The 13580-nt window shown below is 48.2% G+C and overlaps 1 protein-coding gene across 1 annotated transcript in view; it reads left to right on the top strand.

The window, feature by feature from the left end:
* robo2 (roundabout, axon guidance receptor, homolog 2 (Drosophila)) overlaps positions 1-13580 on the top strand; it is a 1057792-nt gene that overhangs the window by 973021 nt on the left and 71191 nt on the right. Inside the window, exons 18-19 of the mRNA XM_052015293.1 lie at positions 1231-1422; positions 13534-13576. Coding sequence (XP_051871253.1) covers positions 1231-1422; positions 13534-13576 — 235 coding nt within the window. The remainder of the gene's footprint in view (positions 1-1230; positions 1423-13533; positions 13577-13580) is intronic.

The raw sequence follows: 13580 nt of genomic DNA, 5'->3' as shown, positions 1-13580 counted from the left end.
CTCTGCACACTTCCAGTCCTGGACTCATGATCATTGCCCACTTTTCAGACTGCCACCCACTAGTGTCAGTGACTCGCATCAGTGACTCGCATCCAGGCGAAGCTGGGTAATCACCCCTTGATCAATGGGTTCTGGACCTCCGCACTCCTCTCTCCAACCTCTGCCCATGGGCTGTGACTTTGGCCAATGGGATTGCAGCCTGGTACTCTGTAAAACCAGCCACCACTTTACACTCGAAGTGAAGAACATGAAGGCTGATAGGTGACCAAGTGAAAGGTTTTGACTGAATAAACACAGACATTTTTCTCTCACTTTTGACAAAGGGCAAAGTTTATGGCCATTAGTTTAAGATAGTCACCAATAAATCCAAGAAGGAGCCCAGGAGGAACAGTTCTCCCTGTAGTGCAGTTGGAATGGGATCTTACTCCCACTTGAAATAGTTGAGGTAAACAGCATGGCTGGCATTCAGGGGAAGTTAGATAAAAGCTGGAGTGAGTTGAGGAAGGTTGGCAGGAGATTCCAATGGAGAAGAGTCACCAACAGTAACTGGCCTGATCCTGTGCTGTGCTGGTCACTATAAGGTGCAAAACCAATAAGAACGCCACCTTTGCCAATCTGCTGCAGTGATCATTGAAAGGAAGAACCTCAGTATGAAGACAATGAGAATCCTTCACGATTAAGTCTTCCAAATGATATATCCAACAGCCCTAGAGTTAAAGGTCACATCATTTCCCTTGTGAATGGCTATGGCGTTGTAGCAGTTACCATTATTAGATCAGCACCTCGGTTCCAATCCCAACACAGCTGTTTAGGGAATTTGTTTCCTAGCAACAAAATAAATCCAGAATCAATAAGGGTGACCATGAAACTAGTGGATTGTTGTAAAAAGGTGGCATAGCCCAGATGGTGGGGATCTTTGATGATGGATGATAGACATTCAAGAGGCATTTAGACAGACACTTAAACAGGCAATCCATAGAAGGATACGGTCTTAATGCAGGCAAAAGGAATGACTGTAGATGGACATAAAGGGCAGCATGGACATGATGGGCCAAAGGGCCTGTGTCTGTGCTTTCCAACTCTGTGACTAGTAAATGGAAGAAAAGTTGACATGATGTTGGGAGACTCTGCTTGACTGGAGGTGCGGGGTGTAAAGAGTCCCCCTCTGTTCTTTGTTCTCACTCTCTGCTGAACATACCTGGCATCTGACAGTGGGCCTTCCCTCCGCAGGGAATCGTGGCGATGACATTTTCGTGACGGGACCCGGTGGCAACAATAGCATCACCGAGCAGATAACAGACGTGGTGAAGCAGCCCGCGTTTATCGCGGGCATCGGCGGAGCGTGCTGGGTCATCCTGATGGGCTTCAGCATCTGGCTATACTGGCGGAGGAAGAAGAGGAAGGGCCTCAGCAACTATGCAGGTAAGGGAGAGGGGCTTCTTTTTATATTTCAAAAATAGACTTTATTCATAATAAAAAATATACACAAAGGAAGAAACAGTGCAAAGCTTTTACATTCATAGTCGTTGCATTCAGTGGTGTTAACTGACTTTTTTAAAACTACAGCACTATGTAACCTCCTGAGGTGATGCCCCTTTCGATGTTCGAGGGGCTTCCCCACCCGACTCAGCCCGTCCATGTGCGGTAGCGGAAGGATCCCAGACTGTGGACCTTCCCCACAGAGCCTTTGCATTGGCTGCACCGAGCTTCAGTGCGTCCCTCAGCATGGACTCCTGCAGCCTGGAATGTGCCATTTGGGAACCTTACGGACATCTCACTGTGCTGGAAGACCAACAAGTTTTGGGCAGACCAGGGTCTGTCTTTCACCGAGTTGATGGCCTTCCAAGCAGCACTTGATGCCTGTCCTGGTGCGTGTGTCCCCGGGAACAGCCCGGAGATCAGAGAGTCCTCTGTCACGCAGCTACTGGAGATGGACCGGGACACAGACCCGTGCATCCTTCTCCACACCAAATCCACCATCTGCAAAGAGGTGGTTGACCATCTCTTCCCCACCGCAGCCGTCCCGAGGGCGGCGTGCGTTGGGGATGATATGTCATCTGTACAGAAAGGATCTGACTGTGAGGGCCCCTCTCACCACCAGCCAAGCAAGGTCTTGGTGCTTGTTAGTGAGTTCTGGTGATGAGGCGTTCTGCCAGATAATTTGGACAGTTTACTCAGGGAACCATCCCACCATATCCAGAGTCCCTGTCCCACAGTGTCTGCAGTAGGTTCTGTGCTGACCACTGCCTGATGGATTTGTGATCAAAGGTGTTTTCTTGGAAGAAATTGTCCACAAAGGACAGATAGTGCAGCAATGTCCAGCTGACTGAGACACCGCATGGCAATGGGGCCAGACCTGTCCTCCGCAACATTGGGCACAGGTGAGGGAGAGGGGCAGGGCACGGAATGTGGCCTTCAGGAGACCACCAGTTGCCAGGGGCCTGGTCACCTTCCTGAGGAGGGGACTTCAGGGATACTTCTTTGTAAACATGGCCACGGAAGATTGGCAGTGGCCAGCCCTGGTGAGGAAAGTCCCTCTGACTTTCTTGCCAGGCCTGGGAACACTACCTACCTTGTGTTAGAAGCAACATGAGTTGCTTGGACTGGTTTCTTCAGGGTGATATTGGCTGTATGTAGAGGGCATGCATTTAAGGTGAGGGGGGGTAGGTTCAGAACAGACGTCAGGGGTACGTTTTTTACTCAGAGAGTGGTGGATGCCTGGAATGCATTGCCTCATAGGGTGGTGGAGGCAAATTCATTTGGGTTTTTAAGAGGGGCTTGAATGAGAGGAAAATGGAGGGATATGGGATTTCTGCAGGTAGAAGGGATTAGCTATGTCAGTACAACATTGTGGGCCAAAGGGCCTGTTCTGTGCGGTACTGTTCTATGTTCTATTATTAATCAACTGGGAATAGGTGTGACCAATCTCGATTGCCCTTTATTTGCATCCCGTAACTGTGTCATGTGTGGGAACATGGATCTTTCTTGAAAGCAGCCCCCCCAACCCAACTGTCCCACACACAGCATCTTCCTCAACCCCTAAAGGTATCCAGAAAGAGGCAAGGAGACTGTCAGACTGTGTAAACGGAAGGGAGAGCTCTCATGCCTCACTATGTGGTGGGGTGTGACCAGCCATTCACTTACTCATCAGGGAGGATCAGCCCTGGACTTGTGGGCATGGAGGTTCTGGTAGAGCTGAGGTGGTGCTGAGCATGGAGGTTCTGAGGGGAATTAGGGGGAACCCTCACAACCAGTTTGGATGTGGAAGGCAAAGTTTCCTGAGGACTATGACATGGAATGATGTTCTGATGGCGATGGGGAGTGGTGAGAGGGGAGGCAAGGGTTTAAGGCTGTGGAAAGTTGGTGGTTGAGCTTCTGGGGTAAGGTTTTTGGGGGCAAGAGGCCTGAGGAGAGTTTCTGATGGAGCTGGACATCCCTGTACCCATTTCGAGATATTATGGAGCCATGCTCCTTGGAAAGCGCAAGGACTCAGGGAGAGATGCAAGGAGCAAGTCAGGAAGTTAGCAACAGAAATGAGAAAGGATGGCTTCACCTGCTGTTGGGCTTTTGATTCATGTTTTGTGCTTGATGCCTGTTTTCACTGTTAGTGTTGGACACCTGTTGTCTTATGCTCTGGGATAGTTTGTTCCCATTTCCCATCCCAGATGCTGATGTGCCAGTGTCTGTGGACACCATGAGGGAAAGCTTGATGGATCTGATCTGATCTTATCCCAATTTCCGCTCAGTTGGAAAGTTCAACAGTTGTTTTCACTGTTTTGTGGTCTGCTGGTTTCGTTATTTATTTATTAAGGTGTTTAAATGTCTCTTATCTCAGCTTGATGCCTGGTATATTTTATGTCCTTGCTGTTGGAGTATTTAACACTTGCTTCCTCTGTGACTGCTGTCTCTGTTGGAGTGCATGAATCTCGCTACTTGTTTATCAGTGTTTGATACCTGTTGACTTTCATGGTTTGAAGTGTATTGGCAATTTTGGGAGTGGAAAATGGAGATTACTCCGAACCATCGAGGCCCAGAGGAACCCAAAACTCTTTCATTGTGTAAGTTGTAAGATGTAGGGCAGACCTATCAGTGACAAAGAGGCATAGAGCGCTGTTGGAATACTGAGTGAGCACTTGTATCCGTATTTATTAAGGAAGATGATGCTGAGAAGACAGTGGCAGAAACAGAGGTGGTAGGATCCATGGGATAAAAATTAATCAGCAGGATTGGTGGCTATACTTAGAATGGATAAGATTCCCGTTGTATATGACTAGTATCTGAGTTTGCAAAGGGAAGTGGTTGTGGAGATAATGGGAAACCTTGCCAATAACTTTCATTCTTCTCTCAACGTGGGCCAGTTCCAGAGAGAGTGGTAAATGTGACATCCTTGTTGGAAAAAAGGTGAAACAACACTTCTAGTAATGACAGACAGCTCAGATTAACTTCAGTGGGTTGTGTTCTGTTTGGAACACCACCATCAGCCATTTGGAAAGCTAAAGTTAATTAAGATGAGGTAAAGTAAAAGGAAGCTGATGAAGGAATTGCAGTGGATGATATCCATGTAGAATTCAAGAACAAGTGCCATTTGAAAGGCTGGTTAACAGAATCAAGGCTTGTGAAGTCAGTCAGTGCCAGCTTGGAGAAAGTATTGGCTTAAAGTCAGGAAACACTGGGTCACAATATATGGTTGTTTTTCAGACTGGAGAAAAGTTGACCAATGACAAATACAAGGACCATCTTGTAACGTCATAAGGAAGTGACTTGACTCTTGGAATAAAGAGTGAAATATGGACCAAATCTGGTGAATAGTGAGGATGAGGCCAGTCAAGTGCTGCAGGACATTGTGAGGATGCCAGAATGGGTAGATGAGTGTCTTAATACAGAGAAGATGAGATGAGAGCTTAATACAGAGAAATGTAAGGCGATGTACTTTGGAGAAGCAAGATGGACTTTTGGCACTGTTTGAGAGAGTGTGCAGGAACTTAGGGACCTGGAGATTCACGTGCACTGACCTTTGAAGTTGGCGGGAAATATTGAGAGAGTACTTGGTAAAGCACATGGGAGCTTGATCTTCAGGTATTGAGTACCAAACCTTTACAAAGTGAATATTGCATCGAGTTCTGGCCACCACATTTTGGGAAGGACTTGGAGGAACAAGATCTACTAGATAGGTTCCAGGGATGAGGGATTTCAGCTCCAGATTTAGACTGGACAAAGTGGACATTCTCCTTGAAGCAAAGGAGGTTGAAGGGGGAGATTTAATAAGTGGGCAAGATACGATTGGTCTAGATCGGATGGACAAAGAAAAGGTGTTGGAGCAAAGACTAAGGGACACAGATTGAAGGTTTTGGATAAAAAATATGGGGTGAGGGAGGAGTGGGAAGAAGTTTTTTAGCCCTGGAACTCTCTAACCGTGAGAGTAGTAGAAGTGGAAATGTGATTTTAAAAGAAAATTGGAGTGACTGAAGGGAAATCTGCAGGAACAGAGGGGAATGGGACTGAATGGATTGTTCTGCAGAGAGCCAGTATGGACTAGATGGGATGAATGGCCTCTTTCTCTGTTGTTCTGACTCTGTGTCATTTCTGTATCAGATTGTTTTGTACCTGTTGTCTCACTGCACAGGTATTTGATACCTGTACCTCTTGTGTTTGGTTGTCAATGCCTGTGTCACTGTGTTTGGTCATTGATGTCTGCAGCCACAGTATCATCGGACAGTCTCTGCGATCAGGTGTTGATGCCTGCGTCAATGTGTTCAGCTGTTAATGCCAGTATCCCTGTGTTTGGCTGTTAATGCTTGTACCTATATTCTAGGGTCTTAATTTCCCTGCCCTGGTCTGCTTGACACAAGTACCTGAACCAGCCCCTTTGTGTGGCCTTTTGTTGTAAATGGTGTTGGCAGTGAAAGGCATCAGTGAGTGCCAGATGTGGCACACTCTTCGCCGGTCAGCCGAATGTGAACTATTGACGGCTTGGCTTTAGGACAATGGAAGGCCCAACAGATGAAGTTCCCACAGATCCGCTTTCTCCCTTCTCTCTCTCTCTGTCTATCAACTTACTCTTCACTGCAACTTAGTCAAGTGCCGCCTCTGATTGGTTCATTTGTTTCTCTTGGTTTGTTGGTGATGTGAATGATTGGCCTGCTGTTTGCTGCTCGTGTGGTTACTGCCTTGTGATTGGTCGCTTTATTTCCATTTCTGCTTTTTATTTTAATTTTCTGTCTATGACTCACAATCTTCTCTTGTCTTCTTTTTGTTCTTTATTGCAGTCCAGTCTTTCACCTTTACCCCAGCAGGTATTGTCCCACTCTCTGTCTCTTGCATGTCGTCGGCACGGACCAAGATAGCGAGCGGCTTGCCTCCCCCCCCCCCGCATGCTCCCCTCACCTTCAAGTTCTGCACGCCTCCCGCACCCAGGAGGAGGAGGGTGGGGCAGGGGTCGATGTCACAGTGAGTGGAGGGCCCTCAATGAGGCCCCCAAAGCAGGGGACTGGGCAAGGGTGGGTTCATACCAATATCATCCATGGAAGGGGTGCAGCCACCTTGATATCACCCAAATAGGGGATGAGGAGGGTTACCCAGAGAGTAGGAGGGTTGGTGGGTGAGTTCATGGATGTCGCAGGGAAGCACCGAAACCCACCGTTATGTCATTGGCTGAGGAACGGGGTCAGTAATGATGTCATGTGAGTGGGAGGAGCAAGAATGACATCATAGTGAGTGATAGGTGAACAGTGATGTCACTCAATGGCAGTAATGACATCACTGTGGGGAGGAGAATAGTGATGTCACAGTGATGGGAAAGGACTGCAGTGATGTCACAGTGAGGGGTGGGCCACAATGATGTCACGGTGATGGGGAGGGATCATGGTGATGTCACAGTGATGGGCAGGGCTGCAATGATGTCACAGCGAGTGAGATGGGCCACAGTGATGTCACGAGATGGATGGGGCGCAGTGATGTCACAGTGATGGGGGAGGGACTGTGGCGATGTCACAGTGAGGGGTGGGCCACAATGATGTCACTGTGATGGGGAGGGATCATGGTGATGTCACAGTGATGGGCAGGGCTGCAATGATGTCACAGCGAGTGAGATGGGCCACAGTGATATCACGAGATGGATGGGGCGCAGTGATGTCACAGTGATGGGGGAGGGACCGTGGCGATGTCATAGTGATGGGGGAGGGACCATGGCGATGTCACAGTGACGGGGGAGGGACCGTGGCGATGTCACAGTGATGGGGGTGGGCCACAGTGATGTCACTGTGAGGTGGGATGGACTGCAATGATGTCACAGCGAGTGAGATGGGCCACAGTGATGTCACGAGATGGATGGGGCGCAGTGATGTCACAGTGATGGGGGAGGGACTGTGGCGATGTCACAGTGAGGGGTGGGCCACAATGATGTCACTGTGATGGGGAGGGATCATGGTGATGTCACAGTGATGGGCAGGGCTGCAATGATGTCACAGCGAGTGAGATGGGCCACAGTGATATCACGAGATGGATGGGGCGCAGTGATGTCACAGTGATGGGGGAGGGACCGTGGCGATGTCATAGTGATGGGGGAGGGACCATGGCGATGTCACAGTGACGGGGGAGGGACCGTGGCGATGTCACAGTGATGGGGGTGGGCCACAGTGATGTCACTGTGAGGTGGGATGGACTGCAATGATGTCACAGCGAGTGAGATGGGCCACAGTGATGTCACAAGATGGAGGGGGTGCAGTGATGTCACAGAAAGGGGGAGGGGTTATAGTGATGTCAGAGTGAGTTGGAGGGATTGCAATGATGTCACCGTAAAGGGGAGCACAGGGATACCACAAGGAGTGTTGTCGTCCACAGCAGACGAGGTGCAGTCTTCAGGTGTTCCCTCCAAATGTTCTCCAAAAGCTTCCATACTAATTATATCTAAAACTAACTCTGCCCTTCTCTGAATGTCAGACTTTAGTTCACCTCCTCTACCACCACCTGCTCCCAGCAACCCCTGGATCTCCCCGCGCTTCCCCGGATGATGTGGGCTTCATACAAGTGACCATCCATGGAGACACAAGAAACTGCAGATGCTGGAATCTGGAGCAACACACACACTACTGGAGGAACTCAGCGGGTCGAGCAGCATCTCTGGGGGGGAAGGAACTGTCGATGTTTCTGGTGGAGACCCAGCATCAGGGAAATCCGAAACGTCAGTGATTCATTTCTTCCCACAGAGGCTGCACGATTCGTTGAGTTCCTCCAGCTGTTTGTTTGTTGCCCCATCCATTGAACCATCTGGTGAAGCAGGCCCTCCCCCTGTGTGATCACAGGTACTGATTTGTGAGTCTTCACCATGGAGCCCCACCCAACCAGTGAAAGACGTCCCCTGCCCCCCAGCAATGAAGGTCGGACGATGTTCATTATGTCCAACAGAGTCCATCCTTCAGCTTCCCGATCCCATGTGGCACAGCCCGACTGCGATCTTTCCTGAGGTTGGTCAGTGGTGCTGGCTCCAGACTGGCTGATATGGTTAACAGTTCCCTCTCCTCAAACACCTTCCCTCCCCCTTGACCCTTCACCCATACAAACTATCACCAGTTCCTCTCCAAAGTCATCAAACATGATGTAGTCTCACTTAGAACCACTGGCTTCCTCACTAACATATGAACAGCTTGTGACTGAGGTCTCCAAAGATGCAATCATGATAAAAGTCCCCCCCTCAGCATTCTTCAACCTTTGATGTGCACTGTGCCTTTGCAATGCCCCACTTTCAGCAGGAGCTGTATGCATGTGATTCCCTCCCTCTCCATTCCTCAACAGATAGATGGCTCTCCACCCACTCCTGTACTCTTGCTGGCCCCCCCCCCACCGGTCCGAGCTCATTGCCCTCCTCACCCACATGCCCACCCTGTGCTGGAAGCTCAGTGTCAGTTTCCACCGAACGATGAAATGACCCATCCCCACCCCTCACTGGCACCCCTCTCACCCCCTCCACTGCCTCTGATTTATCAGACACTGTGCCCGGCGTCTGGCACTGGAGAAGGGGGAAATACCTCCAACCGATCATGGGGAAGACGGTCTCCACACAGCAACTCCCCCACCCCTGCTCCTCCAGGAAACAGTACAAAACTCAACCAGAATTATCGAGCCAAAAGAGACGGCAGATGCTGGAAATCTGGAGCAACACACAGAGGAGCTGGAGGATCTCAGCGGGTCAGGCAGCATCTGTGGAAGGAAATGGACAGTTGACGTTTCGGGTCGAGACCCTTGCATCAGCGGAACCTGAAATGTCGACAGTTCCTTTCCTCCCACAGATGCTGTTTGACCCGCTGAGTTCCTCCAGTAGACTGTTTGTTGCCACCGTCCATAGAGCCACCTGGTTGAGATGAAGGATGAAGGGTCCAGATGCAGTGTCTCGACCCGAAACATCGACTGTCCATTTCCCTCCATAGATGCTGCCTGACCCTCTGAGTTCCTCCAGCACTTTGTGTGTTCAACCAGAATTATTCTAAGTTTTCCATAATTGACCCCAAGTTGAGGTTTGGACCACAGAGCCCTCTCCAAGAATCAGGCTTATTATCACTGACATAGGTCTTGAAATTTGTTTTGCGGCAGCAGTACAGTGCAAGACATAAAAGTTACCATAAATTACAAAAATAAATAAATAGTGCAAAAGAGGCATAACGAGGTAGTGTTCATGGGTTCATGGGCCGTTCAGAAATCTGATGGCGGAGGGGAAGAAGCTGTTCCTGAATCATTGAGTGTGGGTCTTCAGGCTCCTGCGCCTCCTCCCCGATGTAGTAACGAGAAGAGGGCATGTCCCGGGTGGTGAGGGTCCTTAGTGATGGATCCCGCCTTCTTGAGTGCCAATTTCCAACTCTGCTATCCCCCCCACCCTGCTCCATCGTAAGTTCATCTGTTGCAGAAACCTTCACCCTGCTGCCTGTCACTCCTCTGGACCCGATCATACCAGCACTCTCTGGGCTGACCTGCACTCTCTGTAAACACAAGCACACCCAGACTGCTGCTGCTCAGTGTTCACTGACGGACTCCTGCTCCATGTTAAACCTTGTTGTTTCCACATCCATGCCGGGTCACTCTACTCCCGGATTCTACCCCTGGCTAAAATCTTACTGCAGCACAGTGGGGCAGGCAGTAGACCCACTGCCTCACAGAGACCCAGGTTCGATCCCGACTTCCGGTGCTGTCTGTGTGGAGTTTGTGCGTTCTCCCTGTGACCACATGGGTTTCTTCCAGGTCCTCCAATTTCTTCCCACATCCCAAAGACGGACAGGTTGGTGGGTTAATTGACCACTGTAAATCATCCCTAGTGTGTCGGTGAGTGGTGGAATCTGGGGGGGAGTTGATGAAAACGTGGGGAGAATTAAAAAAAAGGACTTGTATAGGATGAATGTAAATGGGTAGTTGGTAGTCGGCATGGACTTGGTGGGCTGAATGCCCTGTTTCCGTGTTGTATCTCTCTATGATCCTAGGATTGATACCTGTGGGCTATGGATGAAGAGCTGGGAACTAGTGTTAGGGTCGAAAAATATTTTCTTGGCCATTGTGAAATGCATTTACCTCTTCCCTAACCTTTCTGTGAGTAATAGTTTTGCTTTTAGAGTCATAGACTTACACAGCACGGAAACAGGCCCTTCAGCCCAACTGGTCCATGCTGACCAAGACACCTATCTAAGGAAGTCCCATTTACCTACGTTTGGCCCATATCCCTCTAAACCTTCCCTATCCATGTACCTGTCCAAGTACCTTTTAAATGTTGTTAATGTACCTGCCTCAGCCACTTCCTCTGGCACCTCGTTCCATATATGAACCACCGTCTGAATAAAAAATTTGCCCCTCAGGTTCCTATTAAATCTCTCCCTTCTCACCTTAAACCTGTGCCCTCTAGTTCTTGATTCCCCAACCCTGGGAAAAAGACTGTGTGCATTCATCTCTTATAGAAGTGCATAAAATTATGAGGAGCATCGATACGGTGAATCATTCTCCTACAGTCCCAAAAATGAAAAAGTCCCAGCCTGCTCAACCTCCCTCCATAACTCAGTCCCTCGAGTCCCAGCAACATCCTCGTAAATCTCCTCTGCACTCTTTCCAGCTTAATGGCATCTTTCCTATATCAGGGTGATCAAAACTGAACACAATATTCCAAATGCAGCCTCACCAACGTCTTGTACAATTATTGCCCAAAGTAATGAGAGAATCTGAAGTAGAAACCCCCTTCATGCATCATTCTGTAAATAGATCATGTGATTAGTGATTGTAATGACATCATATACATCCTTGGGGTTAGCATAAGCCCCCTTGTTCAAAGCTCCAGTGTCATTCCAGAAAGCCGAACCCCAGCTGAGTCTACGATCCAGCTGTCGGACAGAGGGATTGGCGTGGGAGGCAACATGTCCTTCTCACCAGCAGTCACACGGTGCTCCGGAAACCCAGCCAGCAGATTCCAATTTTAGATCATTCCTGGAACAAATTGTATCTGGTGACCCAGATGGTTCTGTGGGACCAGTGCATTTTTATGCTGTTTTGTTTACCTCCTCGAGCTGACTGCTCAATGAATGAATCAGCAAATCAGATTTAGATGACCAATTACCGACCTGGGAAATTGCAAAGTTTCTGGGCACCTCCCCCACTGCTCTGAGGGGCGAAAATCAGAATTTTCATTGAAACAAATTTCCTTCAGAGCAAGCAATGTTGTCTGGCCAGGAATTTATTTTTGGCTGCAGGGTAGCAGTCAGCTGACGCTTGTTGCAGAGAGTCTTAAGGACATGCATTCATCTTAAAGCAAACAGGATATGATAAATCAGCACTCTATTTTACCCCATGGTTAGTTTAAATATTATCTCTTGTGTTAGTTCAGGAGGAGACAGAAAATCACTGCATCACTCAATCAACGCAGAACTTAAACTGACAACACAAGGAAACAAACATTGCTATATTCTATCTGTCCCTGTCCTGGGAGTGTTTGATGGAACAGTGTGGGGGGAGGTTTACTTTGTACGTAACCGATGTTTGTCCCACTCCTGGGAATGCTTGATCTAATCTGTGCTGCCCTTGTCCTGGGAGTGTGAGGTGGGACAGTGAAGAGGGAGCTTTGCTTTGCATCTAACCCGTTCTGTCTATGCCCTGGGAGTTGGTGAAATATAACGGGCTCCTTTGACAACTTAGGACATCCCTCAGCTAAATGGGCATGAAATGCTTTTAAACAATAAAAGTTTATATTTTATTTTTGATGTCACTTTTCCTTCTGCTGGAGAAGTTGTCTCTAATAAAATTTCAGTGTCACAAAACCTTGCTTTATAGTGTTATGAATCTCGCAGCTGGGTTAAATGTTCCTCAGAAGTGTTGTGTCAGTAAACCATTCATCATCCATGTTACTGTTCACTTCCTGCCATTTGATGCTTTTTGGGTTGAGATTTTGGGTCTTCAGTCTAAGATACTCCCCGGTACATTCATTCCAGAATTCCAGAGACATCTCTTTCACTAGCGAGCAGTGAGAATGTGCAGGTCACTGCCACGGGAAGGGGTTGACGTAGATAGCAGTGACAAACACTTGAGAGCAGAATGGAGAGATCGGGTGGCTGGGTGAGGTGAGGAAGGGTGGCAGAATACTAGAACAGAACAGTTGGGCTGAATGGCTTATTAGTGGGCTTTCCATTTTGTGTAATGGTACCAAAAAGCAGGAGAAATAGCTTGTTACAAATTGATAAGCATGTCAATATTACCCACTCTGGACACCAATCCATGGAAGCCATTTTAGTATCACCCCCACTATATCTCAAATTACAGATTACTCATTTTTATCGAAGGAACTGTGTGAGGACATGTGCAAGGGTATAATTTAAAACAGACTTCAAGCAATTATCTCTCTTACAAAGAGAGATACAAAGGACAGATTTTGCCCACTGCATTGTTATACTTAGTTTTCGCACAGAGATTTTCTGGGCATTTCATAATCTTGGTCTAGCTCAGGACTATAAAACCTGGACCTTCTGCAGCACACAACATCCAGGCCTAGTGCAGCTCTACAAATCCTGGGCCCAATTCAGCACTGCAAATCCTGGGCCCAATTCAGAACTGCACATCTTGGGCCCAAGTCAGCACCACAAATCCTGGACCCAATTCATCACCACGAATCCTGGGCCTAATTCAGCACCATGAGTCCTGGGCCCAATTCATCAACATGAATCCTGGGCCCAATTCATCACTACAAATCCTGGGCCCAATTCAGCACTGCACATCTTGGGCCCAGTTCATCACTACAAAGCCTTGGCCAAGCTCAGCATTGCAAGGCCGAGAGTACAGACTGTTTCTTGGCACAATTTGTGTTTTAACATGTTTGCTTTAAGTTCTTGCTGACTTCTATCTTGATGGGCTAGACGCCTCATGATGTGCTTACAAATAAGGAAAAAATAAGTGGTGGATGGGATGTAATGGTAATGATAAAGTTTCTCTTGGTACAGGAAAAATAATGGTCTGCTAAAGGGATAAATAACAGAGTTTTGTTTTCTTTTCACTTTCTTCCATCCTGTGGGGAAATTGCAGTGACATTCCAACGTGTAGATGGAGGAATAATGAGCAATGGAAGGTAA

Source organism: Pristis pectinata, chromosome 4 (assembly GCF_009764475.1).
Source record: "Pristis pectinata isolate sPriPec2 chromosome 4, sPriPec2.1.pri, whole genome shotgun sequence".
Lineage (NCBI taxonomy): Eukaryota > Metazoa > Chordata > Chondrichthyes > Rhinopristiformes > Pristidae > Pristis > Pristis pectinata.
The sequence above is the reverse complement of the archived record's forward strand: the minus strand, read 5'-3'. Positions and strand labels throughout refer to the sequence as shown.